The 17,282-nt window shown below is 38.6% G+C and overlaps 1 protein-coding gene across 1 annotated transcript in view; it reads left to right on the top strand.

Annotated features, from left to right (window-relative positions):
• The window catches only part of ECR1 (E1 C-terminal related 1), a 249,823-nt gene that overhangs the window by 189,778 nt on the left and 42,763 nt on the right, over positions 1–17,282 (top strand). The window contains exon 8 of the mRNA XM_089420427.1: positions 8,443–8,560. Within this exon, the coding sequence (XP_089276553.1) occupies positions 8,443–8,560 (118 nt within the window). The remainder of the gene's footprint in view (positions 1–8,442; positions 8,561–17,282) is intronic.

The raw sequence follows: 17,282 nt of genomic DNA, 5'->3' as shown, positions 1-17,282 counted from the left end.
TGGGCCTGCGTGAGTGACACAGAGAGGCCCACAGCTGACGCAGTCAAGCAGGGGCAGACGCAGAGTGTCTGGGAGCGACACAGAGGTCAGCGAAGCTGACGCTGGGACTGGGAGAGGTGTTGGAGACTGGCACTGGAAGAGGTGCTGGAGAAATTCTCTTTGTGGGTAAGCCAGTTTGGCACCCTGTTGTACTAAAGAATTGTTGAATAATAAAATCCTCCCTTGCTGCACCGGTTTTCCCACATTGGGTTTTTCCGGGGACTGTTGTCCAAAATAACTGTGTCAATGTGTTGATTCTTGTGCATGTATTTGTTTCTGTATTACGGTGTGATATCTGCAGCAGAATTTATTTTAATGTTTATTGAAGGAATTTCATAAATAACTTATTGAAGAATAAGTAGGAAAAGTAAATCAGTTGTTGCAGTGATAGAATTTTCACACTTACCCGCTGAAGATTCCACATTGGAGGACGAGAATTTTATACAGAAGCATCCAAAACTACTCAAGCGTTGAGGACAATAGTTTTTGAAGGAGAGGGGCATGTTGGGTCCCTATACTACTAGTGTAACCCCTTATTTCTATTAGTGAAACCCACTATTGCGATTGTTGTGCCCTTACATTATTATTGTTATGTCAGCTTTGATTACATTATGACCCCTTAGACTCCTATATATAGAAAGGAGGTTTTGTCATTTGTATCATCCAAGAATTGTTCATTTGTGTAATGTAAAGGAGGTTGCCCCCTCGAATAGGCTTATTTCTAAGGCGTTGATCTATCTTTTCTATGTTTTTGTGACGCCTTTACAAAAGCAACTCCTCCCTACACAAAAGTCCTCTCCATAGTACAAAAAATTACAAGCTCATCAAGATCAATATTGGTCTTTAAAAATTTCTAGCCAACTTCATTCTTCAATCAGGCTGATCTTGTCTGCTCGCTCTGAGTACAGGACCTATTACGAGTCTGCTTGTCACATTGTTCTTCCATCTTTTCCAACGATTTGCTACACCTTGGCAAACTTCATTATGTACCTGCAATCCTCACGAGGAGGCTATGGAAGAACAAGAACAAACAAGCAAGCCAAGAGACTCATAATGAAACAATCAAGATAGTATCCTTTGAGTTTGTGTTATCTCCCTCTTGATCTTAGATCGAGTCTGTTACCGCTCAAACTTGCAGGGGTCCTAGAAGGGGATCCTTGAAGGGCTACTACTAGGTTAAGGGCAACAATGGAGCAATAATAGCCCATTGTCACCTCGGCTAAGGATCCCTACGCTTTATAGACTTTCACCGATGGGAGGAGACCCGTTATGATAAGGATCACGAAATGGATGGACTAATGATAGGGTGAGGGGTGATCTTAGAAGCCTATTCACAAGAGAGGCTCAAATATGTGGCTTGCTTGCTTTGGAGTGCAAGGTTGAAAGGCTCTCAAGGAAGGGCTTAAGGAGAATTTCAAGGTTTAGGTTCAAGGTATGTATCTTATAATGGAGGTTCCTAAGCCCTAAAATTCTTGTGAAGACTTGGATTCCAAGTGATCTTTGAAGGATTATCCTTAATGGTGTATGGGACCACACGGGACCAAGTGGACCCGAGGTTATGTCAAGGGGTAAGGTTTAGCAACCAATGTTATTCTTGACCTATCCTTGAGGGAGAAAGGAGAAGTGCGGTTGAGGGAATTTCTTCCTCAGAGAATTCCTAGCCAAGGAATTCGAATTCTCTAGGGCTAGGCAACAACAAAGGGGCAACAATTTTACTAGCTCCAACAGGGAGTGCGTAGGCTAGCCCAACAACAACGCAGAGGAGAGAGGAGATTTTTGACATTTGTGGCAAAAATGGAAACTAGTGGCTTGAGGGATCAAGACAGGTTGGATGGGGCATCCAACTACGTCATATGGAAAGAAAGAATGTCGTTCCTTCTAAATGAGCATGCCCTCAAGAGATATGTCGACAACATGGTGGTTGCCCTTGCAGATGTAGACCCGTTGAAGAAATACAAGGTTGAGATGGCGAAGGTGAAAAGAATGATCCTCGACAGAGTGAAGGATCATGTGGTCTGTCACATCGCTAGTAGAGGGAGTGCTAAGGAGATGTGGGACGCTTTGTCTACCTTATATAAGGGATCTTCCGAGTAATGGAAGATGTACCTTGAGCAGAAACTGAGATCTGCTCAGATGCAGAAAGGAGAACGTGTGGATCCATTCCTCACGAAGCTTGAACAAACCCGTGATGAATTGTTTGATGTGGGGCATGCACCTCAAGATTCAGAGTTGGTTAGATTGGCCCTCAATTTTGTCTCAGATGAGTGGCAAGTCTTTGTCCAGAGTATCCTGGGCAGAGGAGCTTTGCTGAATTGGGATGAGATGTGGGCAGATCTAAAACAAGAGGAGCTGAGGAGAGTCTTAGTCAAGATTAAACTTGGTGGAAGTAGTAATAGTGGGTCAAAGCCCAAGGAGGACGAGGAGAATGTAGCCCTTGCATCGAAGGGACAGCAGGAGCAACAGAGACATAAGAAGGACGTCTCGAAGATAAAGTGTTTCAGGTGTGGTGAGATGGGTCACTACGCTACTTAGTGTCCTCTCAGGAAGAAGAACAAAGATGAGAAACACGATCCAAAGGCTGCACCCATGAAGATTGAGGAGTTTGCCATGATAAATGAGATACCTCTAGGAGGGAGGTGGGCTGATTTGGAGTTGTAATTCGAAAGAGCTACAGATGGGCAGGGTCCTTGAGGAGCCCACCTGTTGGATCAATTCCGTGCTTTGGGAGCCTAGATCAGAAGTAGCAAGATGGACTAGTGTCGGATGGTGTCGAGGAGTGTCGGCGAGACAATTGCAGTGGCTAGGAGCGCTAGAGACTGAATTGCGCAGAGTAGAGTGAGTAACGGTGCAGATGGCAAAGAGAAGAGGTTAGCAACAATGTAGTAGATTCAACGATCAGCGCAGAGACTAGCAACAGTCAGGCTTCAGCATTCACTTGGTATCATACTGAACACAGTTAGTTTAGTAATTTGGGATGTTTTTCCATTGTTGATGGAGTAGCCGCAACAATTTACAGTGTAGTGGCAGTGCAAGCAGCAACAGTTTGCAATGTAGTGGCAGTGCAAGCAGCAACACAGATGCAACACTTGAGAGGGAGCTGTAGTATGGATGCAGTGTTGATAGTGGCAGTGTCAACAAAAGTACAGTTACAGTAGCAGCGCAATAGTTGGTGGACAACATGTCACACATTAGCAGCGTAGAGGACAATGTTATGAAGTCAGGTTGATGCTTCAGAGGGAGTGTTGACTTTTGGTAGCATCGGATGTGCTCAAAGTCTCAATTTTCGCAGGGAGGCTTAGACATGTGCATTCTCCAATACCCAGAAATCGTTTTGGGAAAGTCCACCCGAAGATAGTTTTATTAAAATAATTAATTATTTTTAATGGTACCCTAAATCTAAACTTAGGAAATTAAAATAATTAAAGGGTATTAATATAAACTGTGGGTGAAACTTCTAGAAGAAGGCGGAGATCAAGTCAATATGATCCTAGCCATTCATTAGGATCTAATCTGGGTCGTTGATTCATCAACGAGAAGATTATAAGAGGAAGCTTGATGGGCACTTGGAGAACACACCGAGTGAGTTCAAAAGATCGAATTTATGAAGCAAAGCAACTGCCAAAGAGAGATTCAAAGTGAGCTTTTGCATTGAGGGACTGTGAGTATCCGGAAGAAGGAAGTTTTCCTAGGCCAGAGAGTATGAGGCAGAGAGAGGCCAGAACAACATCCAAAGAGAGGCAGATGTTGGCCCACGTAGCGCTGATGCAGTGGTAGCACATGCCTTAGAGGGAGATCAAATTCCTGCAGGGGAAATCGAGTTTCAGTAGCCGGGAGCCGGGGTGTGAGACCAGGAGGCAGAGATTCGAATTTTCCAACTAGCAGAGGGTCCAAAGAAGGAGCAGTGTGATACCCAGCAGGGGTGACGCAGGAACTGCATGGGAATGATGCAGTTTTGCGCAGAGGGTACGCAGAGGCTCCAATTTAGCGTAATAAGACTCAGATTCTCCCAGTGACTGGGTGAGAGCACTTCACCATTCGTTTTGTCCAGTTTTTCTCTGTATCAGATTGCTAGTTGAGCATCCAAGAATTGTATTCAGATTTACTACTGCATAATAATAAAACCCTCAGATCCGTTGCATTGGTTTTCCCGCATTGGGTTTTTCCGGGGACATTATTCCAAAAATAACGGTATTATCGTGTTGTATTTTATTTCTTGCTCAGTGTCTTGTTTCCGCATATAAATTAATTAAATGAAGGCTGCAGTGTATGTATTTTGATATTTTCCATAGGAAACTGCAAATAACTTGTTCATGTAAATTTAACAAGTAGGAGAAATATCATCAGTTGCTGCAATAGGGATTCTAGTTTTGGAGTTTTCACATTCCAGAGCTGCCTATTTTGAAAATTCATGTTACTATTTTCATGATTAGGTGTGGAAGATATCTTTGGAGACTCAAGTATCTCATGTGAGTCTGACGAGTTTGACGAATCTAGAGAATTGAGATGTTGAGTAGCTTCATTATGTGAAAATTCCTGAATCTAACACTTCAGAAACCCCTACTGCAATTACTGGTTTAACATCTCCTACTTGTTCTTTGCATTAACAAGTTATTTAATTACATAAACATCGATGTAAACACTATTGCAGCCTACACATACATATAGATCATGAACTGAAATAAAATGAGACAATAACACAAGGGACACCGTTATTTTTGGACAATCGTCCTTAGAAAAACCCAATTCGGGAAAACCGGTGCACCATATAGAGGGTTTGTATTATTAAGAAGATTCTTCAATACAACTAGGGTGCCAGATATGGCTCACTCAACAGATAATATCCTTGGTAGAAGTACCTCTATCCGTAGACAAAAATTCAAGCAAATTCAACAATTGGATGATCAAACCCCACCGTGACCCGACTGTTCCCAGTGCTGGACAACGATAGCTGCTCCAAGCTCTGCGCTGGAACTACGTCACTCTTCTAGGAGTTGTGTCACCCCAACAATGAGCCTCCCTTGCTTAGAAAGTCGATTTTGCTGATTTGCTCCTTCTTTGCCCCACAAAATCTTCCCAGCGCTGCCTCTAAGGGTCTCCGTTAACCTCTACGGCTTTTGTGTCACCTCTGTCAGCTCTTATGGCCTCTGCGTCACTCTTTCAGGGACTACGCTGCCTCTCCCAGCAATGCTCTGCCTCTTTGCTATGTATTCTTTAGCCTTGGATAGAAAATCCCTTGTCGAACTGCCCCTCACTTCAACTTAGATCACTAGCTCAATTTTCTCAGCAAACCTCGCCCCAGAAAAATCGAACTCTTTGATCTCTTGGTGTATCTCCAACTGACCCTCAAGCCTCATCTTATACTTTTCTTGTTGATGAATCAATGATCGAGATTAAGTCCCTAATCAACAGCTAAGATTAAAACCAACTTGATCCTCATCTCTTAGAAGTTTCTCACCCATATTCTTATTAATAGCCATTAATATTTTTATTTTCCTAAGTTTAGACTTAGGAACCCATTAAAAATATTAATTATTTTAATAACTCCTCATCCGGGTGGAATTTCTCGAAATGATTTCTGGGTTCCGGAGATCTCATGTGTTCTAGCCCCTCCACAAAATTTAGGTGCTAGAGCACATTCGATGCTACCCAAAATCAACACATTATTCTGGGGTATTTGATCGGGTGTAACCTTCATCCTGTCACAAATACAAGTCAACGTCACCATTGCTTGATCCACCTTACTTGAAAGGTTTGCCTGATCCTTTTTAAATTCATTCTTGTTTTGCTCGAGCTGACTCTCTATTCTCTTTGTTGTGTCCTGGAGCGCTTCAATTTTTTCGCCATGTCTGGCCACCTTCGCCTCAAGATATATCAATTTTTTATTAAAATTGGCCATCAACATTGATGAAGACATCGAGCGGGTCTGAGGTGGAGAGTATATTTATCTAGCTTAACTCTCTTTCTTAACTTGATCCTAATTTTTATTTTTATTTTTTTAATATTATTATTATTATTATTTTAAATTAATAAATATTAATGATATATAATTATCAAGAAATATAATTGTGGTGAATTACTTAGGCGTATAATGAAAAAGGCATATATACACTTAATGGAAAGGCACAAACAATGGAAAGACGACGCCAACATATAATGAAAGGGCACGAATCAGACAACTCGATGGGAGTGAATGGATACCAAATGGAAAAGTGGACGACAGAGTGTGCAGCACGATCGATGGTCAACGAAGACAGGGTTTTCGGATCTACGGAGTGCAATGACAGTGAAAGGGTGTTGATTAACCAGGAAAAGGGATGCAGGGGAGACGTGAGACAGAGAAAAATGACCAACAAGGGAGCAACCGTGGATGCAAGGGTGCGAAACTGTGGAAACATTGTGGACGTGAATTACAACGAACAGAGCGGTGAACAACAATGGATAACGAATGACAACGATGTATGCACAGGGACAGCGTTTCAAGCAACAATGATAAGCTACAAATTTAACAAATAGATCATACGTTGTTGTACGAACAACAGAGAGGACGAACACTGCATAGCAGTTGTTTTCCTACCCTGACGACTGAAATGGCTCTGATACCAGATGGAGCAGAAAACTCAACATTAAACAAAATATATATGTATTTTATTAATAAACTTGAATGAATGAATACACTGGGGGAAGCCTTGGCTTAAATACAACCCTGGTTGCCTCTTGGTGAATGGGCATGATCTTTGATCATGCCCTTTAACTATTTACTAATTACAATTTATTTAATTTTATATAACAATTTTGCAGATCTACAAGGAAAGCAGCACATGCAAGTCTATGGACACCTGCCTGTGTATGGCAAGCACCAACCTTGATGCAGCAAGGAATTTGCATGTGACACCATTGGGCAGATTCTTCTAAATGTTACACTGAAATTTCTATCACAGGTTCATCAAGCTAGTCACTTTTCTATGGGGTATTTTTCTGTGCTAACACTGCCTTAGCTCATAGTATCAAAAACCAAACCCTAGCAGTGTGCCATCATGAATGGAAACTGCTGTCAAGGATAGAGAGCCTAACTGAAGTTGACAAAGTCAATGCGTGCATGCACAAAATCCTTGAATGGAAGATCAACTGCTACAAGCTCTTTTTGAGAACTGCGCCTCTCCTAGAATAGGCAAACTTCTCATCCAACTTATCTAAATCTGAACCGAACAATGCAAACTTTAATTTAACACTCTGCTGTGCCATCAAAGTGCAAAAGCACTATGTGGACTGTCATGAGTGCGTTGTGAAGCTGTCATACCTGCTGAGTATGCCCTGGTACTGTGGAGAAGACTGACTGAGCTACAACAGGTAAAATTCTAACAATTATCCCTTGTTCAACCTAGCAGACTGTATAAGTTGATGGCCATGAAAATTGTATTAAAATTAAGAGTAACTGACTTCACTCATGCAGTTGAACAGACTACCTCTTTGATGAATTCTTGTGCAAATACTGTTGCCCAGTAATAAACGTTACCATCGTACTTAGCTTTTACATAATTACTTAGAACCATTTAACATGCACTTTTTTAAGTTGAGGCTCCCTTTTACTGTACAAGATAGTAAGGCTGCAGGTTCATCATCATCATTGCATGCATCACTTATTTGGAGTTAGTAATTGAGATTTTGGTGGATTGAGAGAAGTACCACATTCTCGACATTTGCAAGATTGCTGCAAATATTGTCCCATTTGCTCATTTGCACAGTCATAATTAACCTAGCTACTGGTAAACTTATCTAACTCAACTTTTACTTGAGCTTTAAGATGATGAGGCAGGCATTCCTCTTGGACATTACTTTACAGTCTCAGTGTCTTACATGGCTAATTGTTTCCAGTAATCTTAAAATACTTGGAGACAGCGAGGAACTAATTGGCAACAGTGACTGTTCATGTTTCGAAAAGTGTTACAAATTCCTAATACTTTCTTGCAGGATATTTACTAATGGAATGGCCCATTTGCTCAATTGCCCAAGCCTAATAAACTTAGCTACTGGCAAACTCATCCAATTCAACTTTTACTTGAGCATTGATTGATGAGGCATTCTTTTAGACGTTATTTTATAGGCGCAGGACTATAATTTATTATTTGTGGGTGGTTTGTAAACCTAGCTATTGCTAAACTTATCCAATTCAACTTTTACTTGAACATTGATTGATGAGGCATTCTTCTAGACGTTATTTTATAGGCTCAGCACAATCCATAATTTATTGTTTGTGGGTGGTTTATACCCAAACTTGTGTTTATTTGTTCTTAAAAACTTAAGTAAAAAAATCGAATAGTTTACTTGCTCTGCAATATTTGAATTCATTTATTTTTCTTGGTAACCAGAAATAATTAGGTATTGGTGTGTTGCTGTCTTTGGTAGGTATCATGGCTCTGCAGGTGTTCATACAAGTGTACCTGAGTTTGTGAAAGACAATGAATGTCTGGTCTGCGGTCCTGGAGTTCTCATTGAGTTGGACACCACTGTAACTTTGCAAAAGGTTTGCTCACTGAAATGTCATCTTTACTTGTCACCTAATAACTTTAACCATGGCAGAATTAAGAGATGTGACTGAATATTATAATGAAAAATCTAGATAGTTTATACACTTAAATTTCAACAATAAACAATGTGAAATAAATTCTTTTCAAGGAAATATGTATATCTATTGTTGACATATGGATCTGATTTAGCCATTTTCATGCTAGGATTGGTATCTTTAGAAGAGAGTTGGACTCTCTTATAATGGATAGTGCCCAAGCAGACATGTTAAGGCAGAATAATCTGAATTATAACAGAATATTGTCATGAAAAACTAACAGTTTGTACACATTAATTTCAAGAATAAAGGATGTGAAATAAATATTTACATCCATTATTGACTTACAGGTCAGATTTAGCCAACTTCATGCTGGGATAGGTATCTGTAGGAAAAACTACTCTCTTGCTAGGGTGGTATGATTTTAATTGTAAAAAATAGATAGTCTGTACACTTAAATTCTAATAATAAAAGATGTAAAATAGTTCTTGAAGGAAATTTGTATTTCCATCATTGACTTACAGATCAGATTTAGCCAGTCATGCTCGGATAGGTATCTTTGAAATAGAGCTGGACTCTCTTGCAATGGGTGCCAAGGTAGACAAGTTAGGGAAGGATAATCTGAATTGTAATGTAAAGCTAAATAGTTTGTACTCTTGGATATCAAGAGTAAAGGGTGTGAAATAAAATATTCTCAAGGAAATATGTATAACCATTGTTGCTTTACAGATCAGATGTAGCCAGTGTCATACTAGTAAGGTATCTTTAGAAAAGCGACCAATTAAATAGTGGTTATCTCATGCCCATCCTAGTGAGTATAGGTAAGATTGCCTTTGTAGAAAATATTCTAGGGCCTACACTTAATTTTATAGGAAGTTAGCTCAATTTTATCTCCTTGGCATAGTAGGAGTTAGACCTCATCTAGCAAGTATAGGAAAGGAAGTTTGTAATGACCCATTTTGATTTATAAGCAAAAAGGGTATTAGCATGCATATGAGGTATGCATATGATAGCTACATATGCATACATTGCATGCCTTGCACTAGTATACTTACTAAATAATTATAAAAGATGTTTAAATGAATAATAAAGGGATTAAGTACCTAACTTATTAAGAAGGGAGATATTACCTAAAATTTGACACTCTCAAAATGTACATATTAAATATTTCGTAATTATTAAGGTTATTGAATAAAATTAATCCTTTCAATCTTGCTAATGTAAATATTGATAACCATAGCATCAAAGTTTATAAGTTAATTATTATTGATTTATATGTATAAATATTATAATTAATGTTTTAAAAGTGTTAAAAAAAGACAAAAGAAAACAAACAAAGTAAAGTTTTAATTCAACATATCAAGCTCCCCACTAATATATAATGTATCCTCACCTTCCTGCTACACGTAAAGCATATAATTCTCAAATAAAATTTGATGAGCGCTGTGGAAGAGGGCGACGACCACCTAGGAAGGGGTATTTATCTAGATATGCATAGACACCAGAGGGGCAAGAAAATTGGTCTGCTATAGGGGTGAATTGTTGTTTGGAGGAGAATTCAATGAGAATTCGAGATTTGAGTAATTGTTCTTGAAGCTTTTGGGCACTGGGGCTAGAGTGCTTCAATTTTGAAGTATTCTGGATCTAGGTATCAAGATTGTGCCCAATTTGGCAAGGAGGATTTGGTCATTTTGGTAACATGAACAAATTTGGAGCTACGACAACTTGGGATCGACATCAAATGCGGAGCCCAGGTATGTATCTGTGTATTAAATTGATAAATTCATGTTTAATTTGCAGGTGTTAAATTCTAGTAGAATTTAGGGATTTAATTTTGGTAAGGACATAAAATTTTGGTATTAGAGGTTCAAACTCTGCTGGACCTGACCGGTTTTTCTTTAATCATTTTGTGATTTTCTGAGCTTGTATTGCCTCCATCACTCATGAAAATACCCTTAAAATTTTATCGCTTTCGAACTAACTCTCTGTCTTCCTATTGAACTTGCTTTTGCAATCATACACGTCTCTATATGATTGGAGGCAAGCCAAGGGAATCAAACTCTCGTTTGCATCCATACATGCCTTTAGTACAATTGGAAGCAAGCCAAGGAGGTTCCATTCATAGACACTTTTCTTTTTCAAACTCTGTACTAGCAAAGCACTTAGCACTCTTTCTGATAAATGCACCTACTGGAGTTTCATCTCGTTAACCTACAACATGTTGAAGGTCAGTTATGCGGATTTTATTGGGTATCAGGCCATTGTGCTGCATTTCCTTCTAGAGCCTGGAAGCCTCTTGCATATTGCCTGCCTTGCAGTATCCGTCAATAATGGTTGTATAGGTGGTATGGTTAGGTACCAACTCCTCAATCATCCATTTTAGCAAATGATTAGCCTCCTTCATATTGACCAAATTGCAAGTTCCATAGATGGTGGTATTGTATGTTGCAACATGAAAGAGACCCCTTTTTCCACCATTTGATCAAGCAACTTGAAAGCACCCAATATTTTTCTGATTTTTCAAAAAAATGATTTACTCTTCTTGTTTGTATAAAGTGGTATGATAATAGAACATGAAACACTTTGGAACTAGAACATGAAGTTGTTTATCATTTTTTTCAGACTTGTATTCCAATTTCCACATGCATCTTTCAGCAGAACAATAATACTTACCCTTGCCCATGCTCATATTTAAATTTTTAATGTTGAAGTTATTAAATAAGCGCATGCCAAACTTTTTATATAAATTCAATTCTAAGTCTCCATGCAAATCCATTTTTCCAAAGGAAATAAATTCCATTATAATCTTTATATACACATGGAGAGAACAGGTGCCAACAAATATATGTTCTACATTATCATATTTTGAACTTGAACCTTAAATAAATTAGGCTCAATTGCAATTGTTTAATCCCGAGCTTTTCTTAGAACACTGTTCCATAAAGTATTTCATTTTTCACAAAACACCGTTTAAAATGTTTCTAAATGGAATTAAAATTCGGTTCAATCTTGTTGAAATATGTAACTAGCTTTGGTCATCATAATGACGTGTAATCATGATTTTATGTAATTAATGTAAAGAAGAAAAATAAAATTATTTTATTCTCGAGACATGGGTTTCATGCTCAAGGAATTTTATTTTATATAGATGAAGCTCCCATTGTGAGATATGAGGTTTGGTCACTACGCCATAAAGTCAATTGAGTCAATGTCATGTATTGAAGACCCATTTGGGCATGTTACATATTGTAAAAGATAATTTCTTTGAGTTGTAAGCCCTCCAAGACCTTGTCACAAGTACTCATTCAAGTCAGCCTTCCAAAGGAGATAGAAATTATTCTAGAAGGACATTTCGGCCTAGACACAAGCCCAAGTCGGCTTATTTTGCATGGACATACTACTATATAAAGGAGGACTCGTTCTCACTTGAAGACACATTCGACAAGCATCTGAAATAGAAGAAGAAGTGCAAGATACTTGAACATATAGGCCTCTCATCAAGCAACGAAGGAAGAAGAAGAAACCGAAGTGTTTTCTTTTTGTTTTTGGGCAAATATCTCTCACAAGTTAAAGAAGGGTTAGTACTTTCTGCTACAGAAGAAGCTGAGTTACTATAGTCAACCTAAGAAGCCAAATCAAGGAAGAAATCAAGTCTCCAATCAAGCCGAATTGCAGAAGAAAAGGACTCCTTCCAAGTGAAGGGAATCAAGGAATAAAATCATTGTTTATCCCTCACACGTGTTGCAACTAGGGTTTCTGAAGAGGCCGAGAATTACGTCTGAGTTAATTAGCCGAAATCTGAAGAGAAGTTGAGATCTAAGGTGAAGCAATCAGTTTGACTAGCGTGGACTCAAGTAACAAGAATTGGTTCAAGGAAGTCTTGTGACTTGGTCTTGGAGAGGTTGTTAGGTCAAGGGTATTGGTCTTGGAATTAACTACTTGAAGATTCTATAAGAAGAAGAATTTGTTTGGGTTTTTCTCTCAAGTTGGAGAGGTTTTGGCCTTGGTTGATCGCCTACATCTTGTGTCCCTTGTCTCATTGTTGCTCATATTGTGATAGTTGTTTGATAAAAAGAACACTATAATAATCAAGCTAACGAAGAACCTAATCAAAAGAAGTAAAAAGTATTCACAAGCAGTTATCATCACTAGAGAAATCACTTCTTGTCTCTGCCGTAGATTTCTCAACGTGGTATCAGAGCTAAGGTGACAAGTCAAGGAAGGGCAGTTCAATAAGGGACACTCAAGCTTCCAAAGATCAAGGATCTAGAAGGATATCAAGGACATCAAAGAATCAAGACAATCATCTCATCTACAACGCTTCTTGAAGACAAAGGCCACATCATCATCTTAAAGGAAGTATCAAAACCCTAGATCGATCAAAGAAGAAGTCCACAATTAAAGCATTCTTGGGATCCTTCGCTCAAATCATCATCACAAGGAAGGAAACCTCAAAAGACCCTAACTCTACTTCAATTGAAGAAATTATCAAAGCATCTTGAAGTATACTCATCCAAGGGAAGCAAGAAGAAAGGAGCAGTTGGCATCATCAAAGGACTCAAGGTGATCACCCTCTGTTTGAAGTCAAATATCACTCTTGAAGAAACCATCTTCATTAAGGAGTAGTATTATGTTATCTATATCATCATCAAATTCAAGAAGGCAACAGGTTGAAGGAACATCTTCACAAGTATATTTATGTCTACATCTGAATCTGTCAAAATATCTTTTTGCAAGGAAAGCAACAAGTTGGTTGGGGCTTCAAATTTTCTTGCATGGAAGAAAAGGACAGATCTGAACCTCATAGAAAATGAGGTCATGGAACATGTTAAAGGCTCAATCACTAAACCTCCAAAAGAAGATGCTCAAGCACTTGCAAGGTATATGAAAGGGGAAGTAAGGGCTCAAAGGATTCTCATAGAATCCATCAAGGATCCCCTCATTCCCTATGTGTCTAAACTTGAGACATCAAAAGAAATATATGACAAACTTGTAGAGTTGTTTTCCATAAGTACTATAGGAGACATAATCTCATTAAGACAATAACTCTACAAGATGAAGATATCAAAAGAAGAAGGAATAACCTCATGCTTTATGAAGATATCTGAAATAAGAGATCAACTACAAGATTTGGGAGAGATAATGTTTGACAAAGAGATAATACCATAGTGCTCAATGCACTATCGGAAGAATGGGGCAACATCACATCAAGTATCTATGGGAAGAAGGAAGCTACTCGTTTTCCATAAGTACTGTGGGAGACATAATCTTATTAAAACAAGAACTCTACAAGATGAAGATATCAAAAGAAGAAGGAATAACCTCATACTTTATGAAGATATCTGAAATAAGAGATCAACTACAAGATTTGGGAGAGATAATGTTTGACAAAGAGATGAATACCATAGTGCTCAATGCACTATTGGAAGAATGGGGCAACATCACATCAAGTATCTATGGGAAGAAGGAGGCTACTCCATTCAATGATAGGTGGTCACTATGCAAAATTGAAGAGACCAGGTTGAAGGCAAAATTCGATGTAGGATCAAATGAACAAACTCAAGCATATGCAACTATGGAAAAAAGAAAAGGGAAGTTTGGAAAATTTGGTCCTCAGAAAAGAAAGAAGAATATGACAAAGGTTCAATGCTACGAATGTCAAGAATATGGGTACTACAAGAGAGGTTGTCCTAAGCTTAAGAAGGTCAACAACAAAAGAGGAAGGGAAGAAACCCATATCACTGAAGAAGTAGAAGCTGAAAAGAAGAAATCCAAGAAGGAGGATGTAAAAGATCTCTACTATGATTGAGATAGTCTTCCTCACCTAGTTCTTTTCAAGTTTTTGTTTCAATTTTTTCTGTTGTAGCAAGAATCATCAGAAGCATGATAGGATGCATCATAGAGGCATACAATTGAAAGCAAGAGCTCATGACATCATCTAAAGAAGCATGAAAGATAGCTGAAATAGAAGTCTATAACATCCACCTATAGAAGGATGTATCTCTTGGTAACCTCATTCGAAGCATAAGTAGTACTTATGGGAAAAATAAAGTCATCTAGCTTAAAGCTCATCATACATCATTCAAGAGAGGCATTTGCACGATAAGGATGATTGTGATCCTCTGTTGAATTCTTAATTAAAAGATTCACAGATTGAAAGAAGCAAGTGTTTCATCAAGAATTCCAATTTGTAGGGAATTCATGGAATGATGGTGTGATGACAAAGTGAAGCAAGTTAGGATGATTGATGTACATTCAATAAAGGAAGTTGCCGAAGGAAGTCTAGATGACCAAAAGAAAGAAATGAGGTATGTATGCATATATTTAGATAAACTTGAGTCATGTCATATGGTTGCAGGGATAAATGTTCTACCTTGTGAGCATGATCAAAAGAAAGGTTCTCCTCCTTTGGAAGAATGCATGAAGGCATGGTTCACACATTAACTAGATGAAATCAACATAATATGTCCTCATATGAAATATGAGGTGGTTGACAAAATTGAAGGAACTATGATTGGAAGTTCCTAGGAAGAAATGTGTGAATAAAGAAAGAAAGAGATCATGAAAATGCAACTATGGAAGATGGCAACCAACATCCAAGATTTGGCTATGATATCTCCATGAGAAAGATATGAAGATTCTGATAAAGTCTAGAAAATAAAGAGACCCTTGACATTGTATATATGTTGGAGATGTGTCAATATATATGCAGGATGTTGATGCAAACAAGAAGATGTCATGATGAAAAACCACCATAAAGGTAATCTTGATTTAATGATTCTTTTTCTGTTTTTGAACAATATCTGGATGGGCTCACGTAGGGCTGCCAGGGAAAGAACTATAGATGTCAACTACAACTGATATTCATGTGGTAGGATGAAGGATCTTAAAGAAAACATGACATGAAGCTGGTAGCAAGGCATGAAGGAAGGCCAAATATGGACTAATGGATCACTTTCCGATGAAAACAAAAGGCTGACATGATTAACATAATTCCTGAATGAAAGTGATGGATGGTCTGTGCCCTACAAAAAGTCCCAAAAAGGTGTAGGATCCATATCAAAGAAGAAACTAATGGCACCGAAGGAAGGAGTCCTACAAGCAGTTGTTTGTCCCATGATCTCCACCTAAAGAGTTGTTGAAAGCAAGTCCCTGGTCAAGAAGGAGCTTGGTCAAGTCCCTGATTAAGAGGGAGCTTTGGTACATTTCTTTTATAAGAATGGGGATATCCTTCATTGGAATAGGTATATCCTCCTTAGTTAAGAGGGAGAGATAGACACATCATTCTTGTCTTCACTTGGGAAGATAGAATGGAGGATTAGGTAAGCATATGACATCCAATACTCTTTGAGGATGTGATGAGGCATCCAAGACAAGAGTAGTCGTGGAGGACCGATATTCTTTGAAGACTGGGAATCCAAGATAAGAATAGTCCTGGTGGAACATACTTTGAGAGAACCAGAGTGGGGTATGTTCCGAAAGAGACAATGATGAGGGTGTCTCGCCAACATTTTGCTCTAATCTTGTGGAGAGATAGAGCAATTAGTCAAGGCCTTGCTATGCGACAATGCTGGATGATATGATGCTATACAGATGGGTTACCAATCCGACTCTTATGAAAATTCTTCATATTGAGAATGTCCAAGTACCTTGTATGAATTATGAATACCTCCCTAGTTAAGATGGAGTGTTGAAATATGCAATTAGGTTCGGTCTTCATAATGACATGTGTAATCTTGATTTTATGTAATTAATGTAAAGAAGAAAAATAAAATTATTTTATGCTTGAGACATGGGTTTCATGCTTAAGGAATTTTATTTTATGTTGATGAAGCTCCCATTGTGAGCTATTAGGTTTGGTCAGTCATAAGTCAATTGAGTCAATGTCATGTATTGAAGACCCATTTGGCCATGTTACATATTGTAAAAGAGAATTTATTTGAGTCATAAAACCTCCAAGACCTCGTCACAAGCACTCATTCAGGTCGACCTTCCAAAGTAGCTAGAGATTATTCTAGAAGGAGATGTCGGCGTAGACACAAGCACAATTCGACTCATTTTGCATGGACAAACTACTATATAAAGGACGACTCAGCGTCACTTGAAGACGCATTCGACATGCATCTGAAATAGAAGAAGTGAAAGATACTCGAACATAGAAGCCTCTCATCAAGTGAAGAAGGAAGAAGAAGAAACCGAAGTGTTTTGGGTTTGTTTTTGGTAAATATCTCGCACACGTGCGAGAAGGGTTAATACTTTCTGCTGCAGAAGAATTCGAGTTACTAAAGTCAACCTAAGAAGCCAAATCAAGGAAGAAATCAAGTCTCCAATCAAGCTGAATTGCAAAAGAAAGGACTCCATCCAAGCGAAGGGAATCAAGGAATAAAATCATTGTTTATCCCTCACATGTGCCGCAAATAGGGTTTCTGAAGAGGTCGAGAATTGCAGGTCTGAGTCAATTAGCTGAAATCTGAAGAGAAGTCGAGATCGAAGGTGAAGCAATCAGTTTGACTAGCGTGGACTCAAGGAATAAGAATTGGTTCAAGGAAGTCTTGTGACTTGGTCTTGGAGAGGTTGTTAGGTCAAGGGTATTGGTCTTGGAATTCACTACTTGAAGATTCTATAAGAAGAAGAATGTGTTTGGGTTTTTCTCTTAAGTTGGAGAGTTTTGGCCCTGGTTGAT

Source organism: Pinus tabuliformis, chromosome 6, assembly GCF_031772625.1.
Source record: "Pinus tabuliformis cultivar Carrire ecotype Pingquan chromosome 6, CPIR1, whole genome shotgun sequence".
NCBI classification, from domain to species: Eukaryota; Viridiplantae; Streptophyta; class Pinopsida; order Pinales; family Pinaceae; genus Pinus; species Pinus tabuliformis.
The sequence above is the reverse complement of the archived record's forward strand: the minus strand, read 5'-3'. Positions and strand labels throughout refer to the sequence as shown.